This window comes from Bombus huntii, chromosome 16, assembly GCF_024542735.1.
Source record: "Bombus huntii isolate Logan2020A chromosome 16, iyBomHunt1.1, whole genome shotgun sequence".
Taxonomy (NCBI): domain Eukaryota; kingdom Metazoa; phylum Arthropoda; class Insecta; order Hymenoptera; family Apidae; genus Bombus; species Bombus huntii.
In genome coordinates this window covers 3,085,086-3,107,064 of record NC_066253.1, presented here as the reverse complement: position 1 = coordinate 3,107,064, position 21,979 = coordinate 3,085,086, and the positions used below count along the sequence as shown (strand labels likewise).

At 32.9% G+C, this 21,979-nt stretch overlaps 3 protein-coding genes and 1 long non-coding RNA gene across 5 annotated transcripts; 2 read left to right on the top strand and 2 right to left on the bottom strand.

Annotated features, from left to right (window-relative positions):
- The first annotated feature begins 18 nt into the window (after positions 1-18).
- LOC126874495 (tRNA-dihydrouridine(47) synthase [NAD(P)(+)]-like) lies at positions 19-2,633 on the top strand. Its single transcript, XM_050636654.1, has 5 exons — positions 19-154; positions 417-1,713; positions 1,804-2,171; positions 2,256-2,384; positions 2,454-2,633. Exons 1-5 carry the CDS (start codon positions 66-68, stop codon positions 2,524-2,526), a joined length of 1,956 nt encoding a protein of 651 aa, XP_050492611.1. The 5' UTR covers positions 19-65; the 3' UTR covers positions 2,527-2,633.
- On the bottom strand, positions 2,618-12,602 carry LOC126874550 (uncharacterized). Of its 2 annotated transcripts, XM_050636778.1 has the most exons (5): positions 4,664-4,821; positions 4,360-4,584; positions 3,673-3,897; positions 3,451-3,600; positions 2,618-3,047 (listed from the first exon to the last, which is right to left on the bottom strand). In XM_050636778.1, the coding sequence occupies exons 2-5, from the start codon at positions 4,435-4,437 to the stop codon at positions 2,880-2,882; spliced, it is 621 nt and encodes a 206-aa protein (XP_050492735.1). In that variant the 5' UTR covers positions 4,438-4,584; positions 4,664-4,821; the 3' UTR covers positions 2,618-2,879. The 2 variants fall into 2 exon arrangements, with proteins under 2 accessions (XP_050492735.1, XP_050492736.1); XM_050636779.1 differs by lacking the exons at positions 4,360-4,584; positions 4,664-4,821 and adding an exon at positions 11,245-12,602.
- LOC126874492 (serine/threonine-protein kinase OSR1-like) lies at positions 2,989-21,526 on the top strand. The gene is made up of 14 exons (XM_050636651.1): positions 2,989-3,137; positions 3,316-3,403; positions 5,529-5,829; positions 5,955-6,097; positions 9,831-9,956; positions 14,102-14,445; positions 15,577-15,689; positions 15,816-16,066; positions 16,593-16,758; positions 17,195-17,430; positions 17,588-17,702; positions 17,786-18,051; positions 18,525-18,711; positions 18,788-21,526. Exons 3-14 carry the CDS (start codon positions 5,818-5,820, stop codon positions 18,863-18,865), a joined length of 2,037 nt encoding a protein of 678 aa, XP_050492608.1. The 5' UTR covers positions 2,989-3,137; positions 3,316-3,403; positions 5,529-5,817; the 3' UTR covers positions 18,866-21,526.
- LOC126874582 (uncharacterized) lies at positions 13,390-14,095 on the bottom strand. Its single transcript, XR_007692886.1, has 2 exons — positions 13,899-14,095; positions 13,390-13,813 (listed from the first exon to the last, which is right to left on the bottom strand). It is a non-coding gene; the product is annotated as an uncharacterized LOC126874582 (long non-coding RNA).
- Positions 21,527-21,979: the final 453 nt, after the last annotated feature.

The following is a 21,979-nucleotide window of genomic DNA, read 5'->3' as shown; positions in this document are numbered from 1 at the left end:
TGAATTCTCAGAGTTCTCGACTGATCGATCTCTCGAAATCTATTCAGGCAATCGACTTGTTTGAAATGGCAGATTACAGTGAAAAATGTGTGGAAGATTGTTCATTTGATTACAGTGATGATAAACAAAAAGGTGTCTGCTTAATTAAAGAAGAGTAAGTAATCATTGTTATTTTGACTATTAACATTCAATTTTTTCAAGGTAACTCATATAAATAACATATATAACTACATAACCTCGATTTGTTCAAACCGCGTGGCATTCTGTCATTATGCAAAACTTTTCTGTCGAACGCAATAAAATAAAGATCACAAAAATACTTCTATGTCGTAATATTTTCTTAAGTAATTTATCTTCCGATAAAAAAAATGCTTTTATTTTTGTATAATAAATTTATCCGTAATAAAATGTCACAGGTTTATTATAGAAGATCATGTAAGACTTCTAAGTGAAAAATGTTTGACTGAGACTGACAAGCAGAAAGTATCAAATAATACAACTAATTTAAGTGAGGATGTTTCTATATTGGATGAGCCTCCAACCAAAAAGCTTAAAAATGATGATAAAAAAGAAAAGCTCAGGGGGCAAAACAAAGCAAGGCCACCACCATTTAAGACACAGCGTGAACTGAATTTATGTCCCTGGATAGCTGACCAAGCAGTAGATGAGCCTGAAAGGAAATGTGATAATAATCAGTGCATATTTTTGCACAACAGAGTTGAATATTTAAAGATTAAGCCAGATGATATCACTGATGAATGCTATATCTTTGAGCTCACCGGCAGGTGTCCACGTGGTGCTGCCTGTAGGATGGGTTCCAAACACTTGACAAAAGAAGGTTTGAATATTATTGACAAGGAAAAAATGGACGAATTTAGGAAAAGGCCTCCTTCTACAAAAAATCATTTAGCTAAAGATATTCAGACACAATTAAGAAAACACAAATATAATTTTTCTAAATCTGAAAATATTGTTAGGGCAAATGGACCATCTAGGAAAAATATAGGAACAAAAAAGGTTAAACAAGAGCCAGAGATAGAAAAAATTAAACAAATTGATGAATCCTTGGACAGAGATAAATTGGAGGTAAAAGATAGTCCAATATTAGATACTTCTATTAATGAATCTAAGAATAAAGCTCGTGAGACTCAAAATACAGAGAAGAAACTTGGCCCTATTGAAGATTATGATTTAATAAAATGTAGGGACTCAGAAAAGAAAAAAATTGATTGGAGGAATAAGATATTGTTAAGCCCATTGACAACAGTAGGCAACTTACCATTTAGAAGAATATGCAAAGAATATGGAGCAGACATAACTTGTGGAGAGATGGCTCTGGCGCCAAGGATATTGAAAGGAGCACATGAAGAATGGGCTTTGGTAAAAAGACATGAATCCGAAGACATTTTTGGTGTACAGCTTTGTGGAAACAACCCAGGAGTATTAACAAGATGTGCACAGTTGCTGAATGAAGAAATTGATATTGATTTCATTGATTTGAATCTTGGTTGTCCCATAGATCTAATTTATAGACAGGGAGGAGGCAGTGGTATGCTGAATCGATTAAATGTTCTAGAAACTGTTGTGAAATCTGTTAATCAGGTTATGAATATACCTTTAACTGTAAAAACTAGAACAGGGGTTTACATAGATAAACCTATTGCACATACTTTGATGCCAAAGTTTCGTGATTGGGGTGTGTCCATGATTACTGTGAGTAAGTTAATTATACTCTGAAGTTGTTATGATAAGACTAATAAATTATGTTAAAAAATATTAACTATTAATTGTAAATTAATGTAGGTTCATGGAAGATCACGTGAACAAAGGTATACAAAGTTAGCTGATTGGGATTATATAGAAAAATGCGCGAAACTAGCTGATCCTATTCCAGTATTTGGAAATGGAGACATTTTATCATATGATGATTATCGAAGAGTTCAAGATGCATACACTTCTATATATGGCATCACCATAGGACGTGGGGCATTGATAAAGCCATGGATATTCACTGAAATAAAAGAAAAGAAGTTGATTGATATATCAAGTTCAGAAAGATTTGAGATCTTGAGAAAATATTCTAAATATGGCCTTGAACATTGGGGCTCGGACACTCGTGGCGTCGAGACAACAAGGAGGTTTATGTTGGAGTGGATATCTTTCTTGCATAGGTAATTTTGATTTTTTATACATATATACATATGTACATTTCTATACATATGTTGTGTAAATTATTAAATTCTATTTTTATTTAGGTATATTCCTGTTGGAATATTAGAGAAACCACCACAAAGGATTAATGAAAGACCTCCATTTTATAGAGGCCGTGATGATATGGAAACGCTAATGGCCAGTTCAAATTGTGCAGACTGGATTAAATTATCGTAAAAATATTTTATTTCAATGTCATATCTAACGCATTTGCTTTGTTTTAACTTAGACTTCATTTTCAGAGAAATGTTACTAGGAAAAGTGCCTGAAGGATTTCATTTTTTGCCAAAACACAAGGCGAACTCGTGGAAATAATAAATGTGTCACGTAAACAAAATAGTTTTATATCATAATATTTTTCCTTCCTATTTTTAATATACGTTTACCACATAGAATAAATTCTAGGTAAAAGAACAAAAAAATCGTTTTTATTTTGTTAAGCACTTATAGCTACATAAAAAGAAAACAATGAAATAAATAACTTTAACTAACAAATAATATAGATCACAAATTTAGATATAATTCATAATATACATAATGATTCTATCTTCTGCACCACTGCAAAGTGATCAGTGGATTGAAATGTGATGCCAAATGAATTTATCTTTCCATTCCTTGATCGTTAACCTTCCTGCTTCACCTATGGACTACACATAGACTATTGCAGACTAGTAATGATTAGTTATATCTCCTAGGACAGATTTTGGCCACATGCAATCACAACCACTGGCAATCTGCTTGACGAAAGGTTCCCAACATTCGTTCTCCCATCGCCGCCTTACCAATAACAAGCTTTTACTTCTTTGCACGCAATGAAAGCCATTATGCACGCATTTCTGAAATAAATATACTTCACTTAATACAAGAACAGAAACAAGAGATCTTCAGCTTCTACAGAGATCTTCCAAGGCTGGTCATTGGCAAAGGTTAATATTTTATGTTATTGCATTCGCAATATATAAATATTAATTTGTTGACAATTGCCATCATAGAAACCTAATATATTCTAAAATGCTAAATTAACTTCAAATAGAGAAACTATTGTACACTCACAATTTCACTCAGGTATTACAACTATGAGAATAAAACAATCATTTCTTTCAGATTCCAGACTTTCTCTACTCAAGGAACACCTAAATTACTAACTACAGTACTTTATTCAATGGAAGTTTACATATACTCTAAATTTGAGGTAATTTTGCTAAAACTATCGAATTTCTTTTTTATTTTTCAATCTACCTGCTTCGATGGATTCGTGGCGCGTTGCAAGCTATCTAGCAAATTGTGACTTTTACAGTAAACTTCGTGATAAAGAGGCGGTTGGTACTCGTATTCAGAATCATCTAGCCGCACTGTTTCCGTTACAGTTTCACATAGACTATGATAGTCCTATAGACAAAGTACAAAATGTTAGACTTCGCTTTCCATTTATTTCTCTTTGTTGAGTACAGTATGACTGACAGGCAATGAATTTCTATTGTCCCTATTAAGGGGTCGTTGCTGCCCGTTCTCAAGCTTTTCGATATATTCTTCTTCAGGTAGATAGAAGAGGTCCCGCCCCAGGGGAGGATGATATCTAGGATCATGATACTGTGTGACATCCAGTTTCTTTAATTCCTGAAAACTTCTGTTGCACTTCTTGTAGAGATCGTAAGAATCCATCCCTAACACTCCTACAGCTGCAAACTATAAAAAAAATTTAGGAATTATAAAATAGAACTCACTTTTTTTATGAATTGTCAAATTTCCATTGTATTTTTTACTCCGATTAAGAAATGAATTTCCTTATTTTAAATATGAATTATCCAGTAAAAAAGATATATATATATATATATATATATATATATATATATATATATATATATATGTATACATATAATCCTAGTATATATAACACTAATACAGTACAGCTTATATACATATATATATATATATATATATATATATATATATATAAGATACATTATAGAGAATGCAATTCAAGAAATTACGAATTGCATAATGAGAATTAGATTAGCTACAAATGTAGTTATACTGTATTAACAGAATAAAGATTTTGGCTATTATAGTAAGGAGAAATATTGAAAGATCAAGTCTAGAGGATCAAAGCTGCGAAAAACGTGAAACATCAATAATCGACAATCGTACTGGCATTTTGTCAGTTACTACATTATTAAACGACTGATTCACTCCACTTCCATTCCCACTTGGTAGAACCCTCTGCATACGATTTATGCTTTATCAAGTTTGATGGGTCTCTAACGTTGACTGAGACCTCCGTCAATGCTTAAATTTTAACGATGACGCAACATGATGTCACGAAATATCATTAAAAACTCATGATATCATCGTCTTTATCATTTCAATAAACGTCTATAAAAAGAGAACATACAAAAGAATATATAAAATTAATTTTTCAATATATTGACTGGAATTATATTAAAGTATTTACGGCAGCAGCAGCGTGGTGAAGATATATTAAACTAGTTCAATGAAGATCATTAATTGAAATTTAACAGAGGATTAATCGAGCTAGTCTCGTGATCAATTGGTTAGTGATGTCAGAAATCAGAGTAGTGTGTTGACGAATCTTTGAAGATGATGTTAGTCCCGCGAAAAACAGATTATGAACCGGTCAGCAAGGTCGATCGTGATTGAGCTGATGTGCTTCGCGTCGTATGATATAAATTGGTCTTCCCCGTGCCGATCTCTGTGACTCTGCCTTTAAATTGACTGTGGAATAGTACTCACCTAGCAAAAACAGAGGAGTAATTTGGAAACAATAAAACATTCAACTATACTAGCTAATACTAAACAACAAATTTCATAATTTTTAAATTTCAAGCTAATTTTCTGTTCAAAAAAGGTTCTCTTTAACTAGAGTTATTGATCAAAAAATTAAAAAAATACTCTAAGTCATTAAAACTGCTATAAACCTTTTCCAGAGATAACTGTAATTTGAGAATGGACACTTTAATTTAATATTTCTGTTTATAAATTATTCCTCTACTGTAGGTTCCTTTGGATTAATATTTTTATTCCTATGGATGTAATTAGGAAAGTGAAATCATGGAATTTTTGGAAATCATCACTTCTACTTTTAAATCCCCCATAAATGCACAAATATTCATAGTCTAATGATTAGAAATCCAAAAAATAGAAACTCTTCTCTAAAGGTGCCTTAAAACTTTCTTCTCCCAATAATACATCTTAAACCCTAAGTCAGTAACAATTATTACACCTCAAAGTGTCTAATAACTAAAACTAAAGCATTGTTCACCAAATGGGCAAAATTAAAAGTGAATTAACACTTTCAGGAGGGGAGGTCGTCAGCTCGGACCGCTATCAAGCGTATTCTCCACGCGGTGGCACGTCGCTGTGTAGTAGGTAGTTATCCAATTGACAGTGCCCCCGTCTGACATAGTTCAGTCGACGACAAACTCAGGACGATCCGACTGCAACTCTGCCAGCAGTGACGTTTTTGCTACTCCACGTTCCGGTATCCAGCGAATTGCGTCCTTCCAACGTGTGCTTCTTCCAACTTATCTCAATACCGTAGACAGTGAAAGGAGCATTTGCATCATTATAATCATTGAAGAAATCGACATGACGATTCCCGTAAGGGTGTCCAAAAACGTGATCGTGCTTTGGGACCGGCTCACTGGTCCAGTGAGAACGAACTCGGTCAAGGTTGGCCATTGTTAGTGAACTGTTTCTTTTTTCTTTTTTTTCTGGCTGTTTAGAGACAGCCGGTGAAATCGGTCGGACCGATATCTTCTTCTGGAACAAACACGTGTCCAAGTGGAAGGAGATGTGAGTGGACCAGCACGATTGATATGGCAGCCGACCTGTACGCGAATGGATCTGTGAAGTCAACGTCCGACAGGTGAGATATAAGCAGATAAGAGATAACTTCAGATAAGCTGCTGTGCTTTCTGTTCCCTATATGCTTTGATGCTTGTTTGTTGTCCAACGATGAAGATAAACTGGGTGGAAATGGAATGCAATGGTAGTTTATGCTTCAAGGCAGTATTATTGGTTGCAAATGGGAACACTGGCATTATTGGGACCGTTTGCTTAGAATTTCTAAGAAACTGTTAGTGTTTGTGGTTGAAAGTAGTTGAAGGATGGATGAATTATTGGTCGCAGACCAATTTTTTAGAGAGATTTTCTTCTCCTTTGTAAGGTTCATAGATAATAGGCATGTAGGTTTTATTCTTTCATTGGTATATGTTTTATACTTTGATCATTGATGATTTGAGTGTTAATTCTCTTTCTAGTAAAATTCTCAGGATAAGTAGACCAAAGTGGAATTACGTCAGAATTCATAGAATTCTACACTGAGGAATGCTTGACACTCTTAAGGAGGAATGGATAATGATCTACTACAGTTTTGATTGTCGCATTTTTAGTATCCTGATTTTGGGATGACTAGTGCAAGAACGTGATTTCCTCGCTTTTTTACGGCAATTTTTATGACAGTGAAACGGTTTAATAGCCGTTACTGCTGTCTGAGTTAATAACCAATTGACCCTCGACCTCCTGAGCAAAGGTTCCATTGACGAATACCGTTAGACAGAACTTAAGCAGTTGGTCACTCGAAATTCTCCTTCTTCTTTTCTTCAGAAAAACATCTTGAACATCGTCAAAAATTATGATTTATTATGATTTATGGTGTTCGCCCGTAATTAAAAAATTAAACGAGTAGAAAAAAATCAGGAACTGAATAATGGCAGGGGTCATCTAATCTAAAATCATCAGATTGTTTGTTGAAACGTGTACGCCACTTGACTTGGTCTCAATGCAAAGTCGTTTCAATAAATTCACGTGGTATCTAAGAAATTAAGATAGACATAAGATTATTATGGTAGCATTTTGCTTCAAATTCTTCTTCATTTTTCCTTTTCTAAATCTATATTATCCTTTTTTTTTTTTTTTTTAGTTGTTTGAAGAATTAATGTGCCTGCACAAAGTGACTATCTATATACTGAAAAAGACATGTCTGTGTACCATCAATTATGAAATAAAGTATAGTAGAATAAGTGTTCACGTAACTGCTGTCAAAGAAAAAATTAAACACAAACATGTGCTCTCTTTGATAATATTGACAAGGATCAGCAAGTGTTGACCTATTTCGAACAGTTTTTGCCGGGAATTTCTCGTGGACAGTCGACACACTCGTTTACTGGAACTTTGCAAAACGTATTAGCCTCATTTAAATTTATTAATAGCCTTTATACCATTACGTTCAACTATCAGAGTTGAATGTGCTATCAATTAAAAGACATAAAATCAAATAAAAATACTATCACGATAGAAGACAATAGTCAAGGTCATTAACTTATAAATTTCATCAAAAATTATTCACCAAAATAATAAAAAGAATTACTACAATTATAAAAATTCTTCTATAATATATTAAACAAAGAATAATAGTCAAAGTGATCAACTTGTAAACTTTGTTCAAATAAAAAAATAAAAAATATATAATTATATAAATTCTGCTATGGCATATTAATTAGAGAATAATATGGACTATTTTTCAATTGAGAAACTGTGTAATTTCATTTGTTAGGAAGTGGAGAAGATAGCCGGCTAGCACGCAATTCAGAACACGAAATTGTGGACGGGACGCGGCTTGCAAACGGGAACGATTAGCAGAGAAGAGGCTATTAGACTCGTTAATTTAGGAAATCAATTAAATTCTTTGTCATAAGTGGTAACCATGTGGCAAGAATCCCATTAAAATACTACGTGATGTGTTTACTGTTGTTTCAATACGTTATTCGCTCCATGTTGCCAGTCATAAGGCAGCAAGTGTTCTAATCATTCTGTTTTCCACTTTGTAAGACTGGAGTCTATACATTTCCTTTCGGTTAGTTAGCCACTGTGACTTAGCCAATAAAAATGTAAATTTCTCGCTTTACATTCTTTAACAAAAGATTAAAACTTAATTTTAGTGAAACTGAAATTGTTTAGTCATCATATTTGGAAATAGTATAATTGTCTTTATAAATATTTGTAAAGAAATTTTTCCCTTTCTCCGTTATAGAGCTATTTCAAAGCTTGTCGCAGCTTATGCACGAGCATCTTATTTGGGTTAAAAGTTTCATTTCCTGAGCAGAACAGAGACTTTAATTTAAGTCTATAGTCGACGTGTCGCTCTACCTACATTCATCTCGCATGATCCTCACAAATTTTTATTTCTTCATTCTGTCTCTTTTACATATTCATCTGTTTTTAATTGATACTTATTAGAATTACTTAGTTTTATTGTTCAAATTTGCAATAAGTTCTTTGCAATTCTTTTGACTCTTTTATCAACAGTCGATAAATACAATTACTCAATTTGCTGAAGATAATTTCTGCTAATACTAATTCCATATGGCGTTTCCTTTTTTCTGTAACTGTTTGCCCTTTTTAAATACTTTGGATGTAATCGAACATCTGAAGAATGTAACGAGTCCAGTTAACACTTTGGTGACAACTTTTTTTTAAGATAAAACTTTCCGTTGCTAGGGGAAATCTGCTGGGGAATATTTTTTACTCAAGACAGAGAGCTTGTGTATAACTATATTAAGAAGGAATGCACACGAGTATCTTGTGTTTAAAGAGACAATTAGATCATGCTGTCAAGACATTTTCGCGAGGACGAATTTAATCCTATTAGCAAATCGCGAATGACGTGTACGAAAATTCTAAATAAAATAGCTATTCGAAAAATGAGAATTATTCTTCAAAACCATGAAATTTGACTCGTTATAATGTTCTGTATCTTTGAATACCTTGACCCTAACTTTACCTACTTTATTCTTCTGTTTCATTTTAAATCGATGAAAATGTTGAATTATTATCATATGTTAGAATATCTAAAATATTTCTTAGGGCTACAGACTGAAAACAACCAAAGGTCCATTCGCTGTGAGATTATTTTTAGGTAGCCAGATAGAGGCTACCCCTTGATGCTGGCTAAAAATAGCCGGTAAGGCCAATCCAGCTCCAATTATTCCATTTAGGTATTTAGGTGACAATCGACTGACCGCCAATTTAGAAATATTCCACACGCTGACAGCACGGGGACCTCAGTCAGCGTTCTGGACGAATGCAAATAATATGTTGCCAGGACAGAAAAAGCATTCTGTAGTTCCTATTCCATTACAACAATATTGAAAGATGAAAAACTAAAAATTGTACATTCAACAATATAAACTCCAAACAATGTTCAACAATATTCAATCAAATGGGAGAAAGTTCAGAGAATATTACAATAAAAATATCTAATTAGCAGATTCTGGATATTTATGCATTTACATGAAATTTGCGATGTTTCACAAAATACACATAATGTAAAAGAATAATATGAAATATGCAAAGTGTATTGCTCTCTATAATGCTTGGCGAGTAAAATAATTTCCTATTAAAATTCTACCTTTTTAATTATATTCTCAACAATATGAATTTGTATAAAAACCCGTAGTATATTCATTAGAGAGAGCAGCGTAAGTATTGATTAACAAATTTAAGCAGTGTAATTATTAATTAACAAATGTATTCAGCACAAGCGCGAGGCACCCCTGCAGTATGCAACCGGTGTAACTTAGACGTTCGTTTGTTCGCAGAATTACGGGCAGCATGAGGCAACGTAAGACCGGCACGCTTGGCGCCGCGGCGCCTATGTCTACAGAAGAAGGATTGAAGTTTCAAGACAACAGGTTCTTGACGACATTAGTACTCGGGAGAAATAGGTGAGTACCAGCATTGTTCTCATTTTGCTCGTGTAATTCGGAATTTCATCGACCCTCCCCACGTAGCAATTCGTTTCAATTGTGGTTTTAGAAGGTTCGTTTTAAATTGCGTTGCATCGAATTCAAAAGCATTGACGGTTATTCGGTTATTTAATAATGATGGATTGTTGCGCGTGTGGTCACGTGACCGGTTTTGCTTACTGGAGAGTTGTCTAGGGATTTCTAATGTCAACAGAACTTATTGAAATTTGAGATACATTCAAACTGTTGTTCGTTTCTAAAAAGCACAGACGTACCTGAAATTCTATTCACAATTGTTAAATTATAAAGCGGATAAAATTTTTACGAATCAATCTTAAAAACAATTATTAATATAAATTATTGAAATGTTAAATATTCGAATTGTTGTTTGTCATTGTCTATTGAAAGGTATTTGAAATTGTAACCATAGTTATTATAATTGTAAAATCGATAAATTTTTATGAACTAATCTCAAAGGCGATTACCATATGTCTAGTTAAAGTGCCGATTTGATTTGTTTTCAGTTAATTTCTTGTATCGTCTGCATGCTTGTTAAAATTATATGTGCGACGATAAATTTAAACTTGGAAACGCTAAATTTAATCGCAATTTACGTTACAAATTAACGAGTGCGTTTAATGTCTTTCTAAATGAATTATTACGAATGGGCATGGTGAACACACGGAGACGTACTAATGGTTCGATGGCAAACAACGCAAGTTTTCTTAATGACGTAGTAGTACATCCATGATAATTAAAGTGTTTAAAGCTGCCAGCATGTTATATATATAGGATACGATTATGTACGCAAAAGTGCAAACATTTTGCAATATACATTGTTATTCCTCGCTATAACTTCCATTCCATAAGACTTTAAACACAAATTTTCAAATTTAAAATTATACTTCTAAAACTTTGGTGTTTAGATTATAAACAATCAAAATTTGGGATTCAAATAAAAAAGTTCGAAATATTTTAATCTGAAACTTGGGTATTTAAATTTTGGTATTTAAATTTTGAGGTTTGGAATTTTTTAATAAAGGTTTATAAATGTGACATCTTCACATTTGCAACTTTGGTAATTAAATTTTGAAATCTGAAATTTTTTTAATCCAAGTTTAGAAATTTTAAACTTTGGAATGCAAGTTTCTAGGTTTGAAATTATACAATTTATAAATTCGTAATTTAGCGAGCACAAACTTTGAAGATTGAAACTTTCAAGTTAAAATTTTTTATAAAATTCCTAGTATATTTTGTGAATACTTACCATGGTAATATAACCTAATCGATGCATAATGGTAAAATCTTCAATTTGTCTAGCTTCAACGATAGTGCTGTCCAAAAAGCCACCTGTATTAGAAGCCGTGAGCCTGATCACTGCTCTCTCAACTTTTATCAAGCTCTTTTATATCACCCACAGGATTTGATCGCATTAGGTCATTTGTCATTTCAAAAGTAAAGAACATCGACAATAGATCTTTTTGCAAATACTGAAATCTAATATCTCCACGTAGCTATTTGATCGCCTACCATTTAATTGAATTTTTTAATCGTGTCGATTGACACGTCCTGATATTGATATCGATAACTCGAAAGATACATTCGATATTGTCATTTTCTTTGTCCTTTCATTTTCATATTGTCATGTTCTTTATCCTTTATACACTTTCTTTTATCCTTTTTTTCCCATAAAAACACACCAATTCTATTCTTTGATTTCCTGTCCTTTCCTAAACTTTCAAATTTTACAATTTTCCGTCTATTTTCTTCTTAACACGTTGACTACCACGCTGGTCATGAGTCACCTACATTACCAAATTTCTTAGAGCAATTAAAATAAGATAAATTTCATAAACTAACAAACTGTTAATAACGTGAATGATTAAAGTAACTAGGTTGTGAATTTTTTGTCCTTTTATATAGAAAATTTGTTATAATATTCAATGGATGAAATAAATTTCTACTTAGATTTCATTTGTTTAATTAAATTTACAAAAATACGAATTCGCAATAAAAATCCGCAGTCTGTAAATAATATTGTTAGAAAAAATGTGTGCAAATACAATAATTAACAATTTAATTTTACAAAAATTAAATATTATGCCATAGTATATTTCGATCTGTTGTGTTTCCTAGGTCAAGATATAGGAAATTCGTGCGACAATCAACGTATTAACCTATTCTTTCATTTTCCATCTTTGTTTTCTTCGACTGTGCCGCGATTGGCATCCCTGTTTCTCTTTCCCGCTCATTTCTTTGATTCTCTCTGTCTTTTCTCCTTTCCTCTTTCTCTATTTAACTTGCTTCTCGATATACGCGCGAACAATGATGAAAGCACTTCAATTACTAATCGCGACGAGCGTGCCGAGTTTATGGTGGGACTTGGACAGACGGGCCAGGATTAACCTTAATATCGCGGTCACGTATCACGCGACTCTCGTTCTCTCTCGCCGAAAAAATCTTTTCAACTGTTGTTCGACAGTAGTGACGGATTCCGCGCACCAGACTGCAGTGCTTATGTCGGATAAACTTTAATCCTCGGCTATTCGACACTTACGTGAGTAAACCCCCGATAGAAATATCACAACAGGAAAATATCACAAAAGTCAACTTTAGGAAGGTCACACAGCTTTGACTTTATTTCGATAATTTCTTTAATGTAGTTCCACCCACGTAATGAAATCGTCTAAATAAGAATGGGGCCAAAGTGACATTTAAATTTCCCTCCATATTTTGGTTGATATACATCGTGCATTCTAAAGAGGACAGGGCATGTCGCAACAGGGTTAGAAAAAGGTCATACAGCTTAATTTTATTTCGATAATTTTTTTAATGCAGTTCCATCCACGCAATAGAATCATTTCGATAGGAATGGGGCTAAAGTGACATTTAAATTTTCCTCCAATTTTTGGTTAATATACAATGTGTGCTTTAAAGAGGAGACGTTGGAGTATTGTAGTGTTTCTAATACATATTCTACAGTGTATAATACATTCGCTATGGTATGTAAGTGAAGTAAAAGTTATTTTGTGTTCCATAGAGTGGATTTTTAATGAATTTGTTTAAATAATGGAAATGGCAATGGGGAAAGTACTGGGAAAAAAGTTATTCTAGAGTAAATTGTTCTGAATTAGAATCTATTCGTTAATGCGGTTCCACCGACGTAATATAATCATTTTAACAGAAATGGGGCTAAATTACATTTAAATTTCCCTGTGATTTAATAAAATTTTTCATTTTCTGGTTGACACACAATGTGAACTTTAAAGAGATGATGTTGGAGTATTGCAGTGTTTTTGGTACACTTTCTATAGAGTATCATATAATGTATCAATACACTAGCTATGGTATGTATGTGAAATAAGAGTTATTTTCTATTCCTTAGAATGGATTTTTAATGAGTTTGTTTAAATAATGATAATGACAATAGCGAAAGTACTGAAAACAGAAAGAAAATTCTTTTAGGATCAGCAAATTGTTCTGAATTAGAATTTATTGCTCGTGTAGTTGGTTTCTCTAAGAAAGACCAATCGACTTAATGAATCAGATTGGGGCTTGCGTAGGTTGCGTCGACGCTTTGTCGACGCATTTATTTTGACAACATTACATGTAATTGAGACTTAATAAACACATTGTCATTGCCTCCTTAATACAGTCTGTCCCTAATTCGTGCATTGTTTACCGAAACAAACCTTTAAACAAACTCCAACATATCTTCTCGATCAAATATTTGTAATTCTATTTTAAATTAAATATACAAGATTTTTAAAAAATGTTTACAGCTAGCAGATTCTTAGCTCTGTTGTGGCTCTTGAATTTTCTATTCTGCTAGTTTCCTAGAAATAAATATTATATTTAAAATAAATATTATAATAAAATGTAGATATTACAATTTTTAATATTTCATGAATATGATTTCACCATTTCTTGGGTGATTTTCGAATGAATCGAAAATAACCCAAAGATCACAGTAGGGTTAAATAAATTCTTTGGATTTTTATGATTATTCAGAAGTTCTTAGCCATAAAAAAACACCAATGGATAAACAATAACTCAAAGATCGCAGTAAAGTTATAAAAACAGATCCTTCTTTATGAAACATGAAATATTTCATTAAATTTTAGGAAAATCTCGCCAGACGTTTTGCCGTCGTGTTCCCCGGGTATTTTCCGGCAAAAGTCGTTCGGCGCGTCGACACCGCCGAAGAACAACGCGGGCGCACCTGCGGCGAAAAATCATCAACGCGCAGGCGCGGAACCGCGAGATCCACGTGAGCCGAAAGCACCTAACAGCGGTAGCGCACGTTTAAAGAGCGGCGTGTTACTTCTCGCGCGGGGCACCCGAGGCACCAGCAAGCACGCACGTCTTGGCACGACGCTGGCGAACAAAATGGCGTTCTCGAGCTCTACCACGGTCGTGCAGGGCTGGCCGAACACCAAGGACGACTATGAGCTCAAAGAGGTTATTGGTGAGTAATCGTTACCTCGCTATTTCCCTCATCCACTACAACTACAAAAGCATTTATGAGATTTTTCAGAATACGGATCGACATCATGATACTCTACCGGGTCCCGAATGAATAGCTACTTCTGCTTCTTGACATTATGCACACAGAAAGTTATTTGGCTCATTAAGTGAAACATTACTTAAAAACGCGACGTTTTGAAATTGAATATGTTGAAACATTGATGATTTTACGATCGTCAATAATGAGGTTTAAATTGACGCATTGTCCCCGTCTGCGTTTACGCGGCTATCTCTCTCACACCTATGTTTAAAGTCTACTGTCTCGCTCGCTCTCAACCAAGGCACGTATACCGGTGCCCGATACGTCCTAACCTAGTTAACTTGCTTGAGAAACGGATCCAGTAATTTTTAACGTAATATATATACGTAGAATACTCGCAAAAGCTCTCCAGATATATTTATAAATTGTCGTAGATAGAATTATTACTAGCTTTTTTAAAGATATCATTACCGCGAATATATTTTTAAAATAATTAATTATTTTAACATTTTGCTTCTAATGTGTGTTTCAAATGATTAACTACCTTAAAATTTTAATGTAACTCTTGTATAATAATTTGTTGCAGTATTAAAAATAGAGTTTTGAGATATTTATTCTGCTATTTATATTAGGTTTTTAAGAACATCTTTTATTTCAATAAATTTTTAAAATGATTATTACTTTAAGGTTTTAATACAGCTTTTATACATACAATAACTTTTGAAGTATAAATATTAAATATTAATTTTAATTTAATGTTGTTATTAAATTGATTCAATTAATTGATAGACAAATTTCCGTATAAAAAAGTCTTTTTACATTTATAAACCTGTTAATTAAATAATACATTTTTTCCTTAAAAAATTAAAAACTTAAAATCGGGGTAAAGAGATGTAATTTGAAAAGTACATACATATCCTGCATCAGTATACTACAGAATGCTACGTCATGATAGCGACACGACGTATGATGACGTATAATTACGTCATCGACTGTTCAAATACTCGATTCAACCTATACAATATTTTATTGCAGAAAATTTTTATATTCTTCATTTAAAATTGTGTATTATAATAATTCGTTTTATTTCAGGTGTTGGTGCAACCGCCGTAGTACACGCAGCATTTTGCATTCCTCGACAGGAAAAATGCGCGATCAAGAGAATAAATTTGGAAAAATGGAACACAAGCATGGACGAACTTCTGGTAATTTCTCCATTACATATTATTGAGGAAAAATTAGAAAAATTATTTGATAATATACATTGAACTATGGAAAAAAACATAACTACTCAAAATATTAAATTATTTAAAATCTCTTTTTGTTAACAGAAAGAAATACAGGCAATGTCCTCGTGCAATCACGAGAATGTGGTCACATATTACACGTCATTTGTCGTGAAAGAGGAGCTTTGGCTCGTACTCAGGTTGCTAGAAGGTGGATCCCTATTGGACATCATCAAACACAAAACCAGAACTACAAACTGTAAACATGGAGTGTTTGATGAAGCTACAATAGCAACAGTCTTACGAGAAGTACTCAAAGGCCTTGAATACTTCCATAGTAATGGGCAAATCCACAGGTATATTATTAATTTCCTTTTAGATTTATGAAATTGTGTAAGGAAAAGTAATTCGCAACGTTTAAGTTGCAAAGTATCTTGGATATTCTTATTTTCCTTAAATTCTTACTGTTCTCTAATATTATTCAGTTTTTTAGTGCATTGATATTAACTCTCCATGGATATACTGGGTTGTTTATATCCAAGCAAGTTTATATCTTAATTTTGTTACTTTTCTAGGCTTCCAGAGTATGAAGAAATTCTGGAATACTTATTGATGTCTCTACTACACTATACAATCAGTTTTTACGTCATATATTTAAAAAATTTTCTAATAAAAATAATTCACAAATGACTCAGGTTGCAGATGGAGGGTTAACATGTTTTTATTTGTAAAAAATTTTGTATTGGACTTCTTTAGTTTTTGAAGTAATTAAAAAATTTTGGAGATCAGTTATAGAAATAATAATTTCTAATGAAGTGCAAACTGAATGTATTTGATTCTCTGATAATATATAGACAAATTTTAATAACAGAATAATATTAGGGACATAAAAGCCGGTAATATCCTACTAGGAGAAGATGGCACCGTGCAGATAGCCGACTTCGGTGTCAGTGCCTGGTTAGCGACTGGTCGAGATCTAAGCAGGCAAAAAGTCAGACACACGTTTGTGGGCACACCCTGCTGGATGGCACCCGAGGTCATGGAGCAGGTGAGAGAGGAAAGTAACATTACATCTTCTTAGCCTGCGTTTTTGGTGTCCATATTTATATTTTCTGTTTAGTAGGCTTCTTGGAATTGCATATCTTTATTTCATAGAGATTAATATCTAGTACTAACCTAATAGCTAGTTCCTTTTTCATAACACATATCCAATTCTCACAAGACTACTCTACCTTACTTAAAAAATTCTAAATTCAATCTTTGGGTTTTTAATTTTTGTATGTCCTCTTGAGCATGTAAATTGTGTAACAATTATTTTATTTGTCCGTCAGATTATTTATTATTAACTACAAAATCTTTTCTTTAATATTACTAATATAAAAGGCATGTAACTGTTTGGAGCAGCATGATTGGATCCCGCTATTGGCATTCCGATTTAATGCGTACATTGTAAAATCAATTATGATATGCAAATATCCTTGCAGGACCATGGCTATGATTTCAAAGCAGATATTTGGTCGCTTGGCATCACTGCCATCGAAATGGCCAGTGGTACAGCTCCATACCATAAGTATCCTCCAATGAAGGTGCTGATGTTAACTCTGCAAAATGACCCACCAACTTTAGATACTGCCGCCGACGATAAAGACCAATACAAAGCCTATGGAAAAACATTCCGGAAAATGATTGTCGATTGCTTGCAAAAAGACCCAACAAAGAGGTTAATTTTACTGGAAAAATTGTTCTATTAATCTATTAAGGGCCAAACAATAGTAATAAATTGACTGAAACAAAATTGCAAATGAAATGTTGGTTCTTCGTGGATTAAAGAAACTGAAAAATTATACAATAAATATTAAAGGAGAATAATTTTACAGACCAACAGCAACAGAACTGCTGAAACATCCATTCTTCAAAAAAGCAAAGGATAAAAAGTATTTGCAGCAGACTTTGGTAGCTTGTGGTCCTAGTCTCGAAACTCGAGTACAAAAGGTATATCTTTTCCTTATTAAATTTTTATAAACCAATAGTTTATAATTTATATTTATACTTTATTATTTTTGTATTTATTCCAGGCTTCAAAGAGACAACCCGGCACATCGGGTCGTCTACACAGAACAGTTACAGGAGAATGGGTTTGGTCTTCGGAAGAAGAAGACAGTAGCGCGTCTAGTGGCGATGAGGGAAAAGAAGCTCTGCCGGTTAACACGATCGAAAATGCATCTAGTACCGAAGAGGAACCAGAAGAAGAGTTTTATGGACAAGTGAAGTCAGCACGAAGTCACATTGTTGTGCAAGCCACCGAGCCGAATGTTCCCATAAACTTGGTGCTAAGATTACGGTATATCTTTTTAATTATATTTTACCATTTTTTAATTTCAATACTATATTCGCAACCTTTTCAAATTTCAAATTTCAAGGCCGCTGATAAAGAATATGTTAACTCACATTTCTCGCCTTTTATAATAAAGCAATTTAAAAATTCAAGATATTCAACCAATTCCACATCAAAATTGAAATGAATGTATCATATTTGTCTCATGTGGTCACAAAATATTCATTTCAGAATTAAAACATTTTCTCTCCTATAAATTTCTATTTTCTTTTTCACTTATTTGACGTTATTATATTTTTATTACAGACGTCCTGAAACCCATTTCACCCTTGAAGACAAATCCGAGTACGTTCCTACCCAATTCCTAATCTTTCACAGCTATTGCTAACTTAATCTTTTTCTCATAATAAAAAACATTTTAATGAAGATAGTGCCTAAATTGTGATTTCCTATTGAATAGAAAATCGTTTCCTGTTTAGAAACCAGAAACGAGAGCTTAACGACATCAGATTCGAATTCGCTGTTGGAGTAGATTCCGCCGAAGGAATCGCGGCGGAGCTAGTTGGTGCAGGGTTGGTTGACGGCAAGGATATCGTCGTGATTGCTGCAAACTTGCAAAAACTCATAGACAGTGCCGGCCAGTTGCGGACTGTAACGTTTTCACTGGTAAACCTTCTTCCATAGCAACATTTTGAGGCTAGGAAGATCAAACGATAGTTCAATGTAAATGACATTGTTTCAGAATTCTGGTCATGCAGCGAACGAAGTGCCGGACGACAAGGCATTAATAGGATTTGCTCAGATCTCCATCACCGATTAAAGCAACACACGAAAGTTCTCGAAATCTCTCAGGATACCATTCTTAAACGTCAGTTCAGAGAATGGAAAGTATCAAAAGCTGATGGATTCTCTCGATATCTGAGAATTTGAGAAAAAAGATTTACCAATTCTTAAACTCAATTCTACCAAAAATAATTCTACCATTCGTTTTTTGCTTTCTCACGGCTTTTGCTACTTTCACTTCCTTAGTTCTAACCATAAACATATGAAATACAAACTACGAGTGCCAAATGAAGAGCGTGACCCGTATTGGAAAAGAAATGCCTAGCCCTCAGTTGATATTGTTGGATTATAGGAAACAAAGGTTAATTTTAAGTCTGATTATATTTAGTTTTAAAGTATTTAATTTAGATTTGTGTATTTTATACTTTGCACGATATATGTTATTGATGGTCTTTATGACGTAAAATATACCATAAAAATTAGCGTGGAATATTCTGAAATTAAGTAACTAATCCTAAAGTTTTGTAGGTCAACTACAATCGAATAATACCAATTGAGGATTAACGCGGTCATCCTTTCCCTTTCTAGCAGATATTTATTTCTAGCAGATAAAAAAGGAAAGAGAGACCTCGTTATTAATTTCCATCTCTTTCTCAATGAACCCCATTTTCTCAATAAGGCATTCGCGGTCTGTACTTCTTACATACATGGTTCAGAAAAATACAGGACAATGAATAGAATTCATTTGTTGATGGACTGCTTGGATGCACATTCAAAGCTACATGCAGAACTATCAGTCTTATGAAAATAGAGAATAGATTATGAATGCTGATATTAATAGGAAAAAAGAAGCTGACAGAAAATAATCAAGGGTAGTTCGCGATGAGCTTCTGTGGTGAAAAAGTATTGATCCAATTCTGCCAACTGTTCGGTTCTGAACCTGCGAAGATAGAGGAGAAAACAATATAGTACTGGCTTAAGTTTTCACTTGCTCTAATCATTAATGGCTGTAGTCTCATATATTCAACCTATATCACTCATATTATTGCATTAATTCCTGTGTAAATATTAATAGTCGATGAATTCCTCGAGGAGTTTAGGTTTATCCGGCTCGCATAAGCGGGCATGACAGAATTTCAAATAACTAAGTAAACGAGTGGCGAACTGTCGAAAGGTGCTTAAAAACACATCTGACTTACTTATTTGAAATGCCAGACAAACAAATGATATATATATCATATATCATTGGATATATACACATAAATCACTATGATCACGTGAATATATATATATATGTATACATATACATACACATATATATATATATATATATGTATATGTATATATTCTTTTTAGTCTTTCTTGAAAAATATGCGCAATGGTCGAATGCATATCTTGTACTAGAAGAAAAAAACGAAAAAAAGAGAAAGCGGGAAAAAAGCAGTCGTCAGTCTTTCCTCCTGTACGATGTAAAGGTCGTTTAGCGTATTTCCTTATGCTTCACGTTACAGGATCGTAGAACACGCGAAAGTACTAAAGAAACGTGTTTTGTACTTAATTAAATAGAATTAACGAATAGTGGATTTATTATTTTGTAGCTTCATTAGAAACAAACGGTTGAGAAATGGAAAATTATGATTCACACGTCTTTATCGGTGATTTTAAAGAAAAGCACTCATAGATACAGGTTCTAGGAATGGTTTGTAATAACCCTTTGAGGTCTTATTTTCTGGTCAGGCTTGAAATTATCTATCATTGTTCAATAATTTATAAGTAAAAGAGAAAACTTTTCATGATATATCCAGTATGTATTGTTTCGTTAATAATATAATATTAATGTTCATTCTCTTTTGTTCATTGCATACTTTTATTTACTAAACTGTAGCTATATTTTAAAAATCCGAAATAAGTGGTCTCGAGACTTAATAGTGTATTGATTTTGATGTAAAAAAATTGCCTGATGAGACATAAACGACGTAAAGGGTTGTAAATTAGATTGTGTTGGAATCACATTAAATAGAATGAAATAAAATATAAGCGTAACTAATTCTGCATATGATTGATAAAACCGTGAAAATGTATGTGAATTATACAGGGCAAATAAATGATCGTAATTAGCTTGTTTTAAAATAATGTGATTCTGGTGTTAAGCGAGTTTCTGATCCACGTAGTGACTCTTGTAAGATTGATAAAGGAAACAAATATTTTTCGCAATATTATAAATATATCGATAAATGAAGATGATGGTACATAGAAATGGAAATATTTATTGCTTGGAAAAACAATACAAAAAGGAGGTTTCAAATGAAATAAAGCCTAGAATTATTCTAACGAATGAATAACATTTTTTAATTAAAATAGAATTCCTTTATCTATTGTAAAAACGTTTAACGGTAAATTTTTATAAACCACTTGCAAAATACAAAATTCCTTTGTATTTCACGAGAAAAATTGTCGTATTTGCTTACAAGTAAAAATTGTTACGGAAAAACTATTGATGCTTGTTAACTCCTGTTGGATTTCATTTTCTTTTTGCAGTAATGCGTATCATTAAACAAGAGCAATGCATTTTAACACAATTGACCGAGAAATAGTTCTGTCCAACGATTCTTTATTTTTATAGAATTATTAGAAAGAATTTAATTGTTTGTGAGAAATGGATAATCAAACTTGAATAAAGTAATTCATAACTTTTGAACAGATTTATTACACCTTGATATCATTCAAATGCTTTAAGTAGTAAAACATTTTTGTTGGCTATTGCTACGTAAAAATTAATTAAACATAATTTTTTGGTATGAAGTAAGAAAGGTTAAAATATACATATAAAACAATAATATAACTCATATTAAATATCACAAACGAGGAATGAGGAAAATAATTTATTTTACTTCTAGTATACAAATTTATTGAAGACTACGAAAAAATAGAATGTTTGTTTAAGAGAAATGAAGAACTTCCTTACTTTTACGATGTTCGGCGCTTACTGTGGATTGCGGAACAAAACTATCAAACGCGCATGCACGTAGCTTACCGCGAATTACTCATAATGGTTCAAATTTTTGAACTTCTTTTCATTATTAAATGACTCTTACATAATTTTTCTTCTTGTATTTTATTGTAATAATATATTTTATTGTACAATATTGTA

What these genes read in the sequence shown, in the direction of transcription:
- LOC126874495 (XM_050636654.1), top strand. Translation starts at nt 66, where the DNA reads ATGGCAGATTACAGTGAAAAATGTGTGGAAGATTGTTCATTTGATTAC. An exon ending in GGGGTGTGTCCATGATTACT is followed by an intron (nt 1,714 to 1,803) that starts GTGAGTAAGTTA and finishes AAATTAATGTAG; the next exon opens with GTTCATGGAAGATCACGTGA. An exon ending in GCAGACTGGATTAAATTATC is followed by an intron (nt 2,385 to 2,453) that starts GTAAAAATATTT and finishes CTTCATTTTCAG; the next exon opens with AGAAATGTTACTAGGAAAAG.
- LOC126874550 (XM_050636778.1), bottom strand. Translation starts at nt 4,437, where the DNA reads ATGCAGAGGGTTCTACCAAGTGGGAATGGAAGTGGAGTGAATCAGTCG. An exon ending in TAGTAACTGACAAAATGCCA is followed by an intron (nt 3,898 to 4,359) that starts GTACGATTGTCG and finishes TTTTTTTTATAG; the next exon opens with TTTGCAGCTGTAGGAGTGTT. An exon ending in ACAATAGAAATTCATTGCCT is followed by an intron (nt 3,601 to 3,672) that starts GTCAGTCATACT and finishes CTTTGTCTATAG; the next exon opens with GACTATCATAGTCTATGTGA.
- LOC126874492 (XM_050636651.1), top strand. An exon ending in TTAGTACTCGGGAGAAATAG is followed by an intron (nt 9,957 to 14,101) that starts GTGAGTACCAGC and finishes ATTAAATTTTAG; the next exon opens with GAAAATCTCGCCAGACGTTT. An exon ending in AGTAATGGGCAAATCCACAG is followed by an intron (nt 16,067 to 16,592) that starts GTATATTATTAA and finishes GAATAATATTAG; the next exon opens with GGACATAAAAGCCGGTAATA.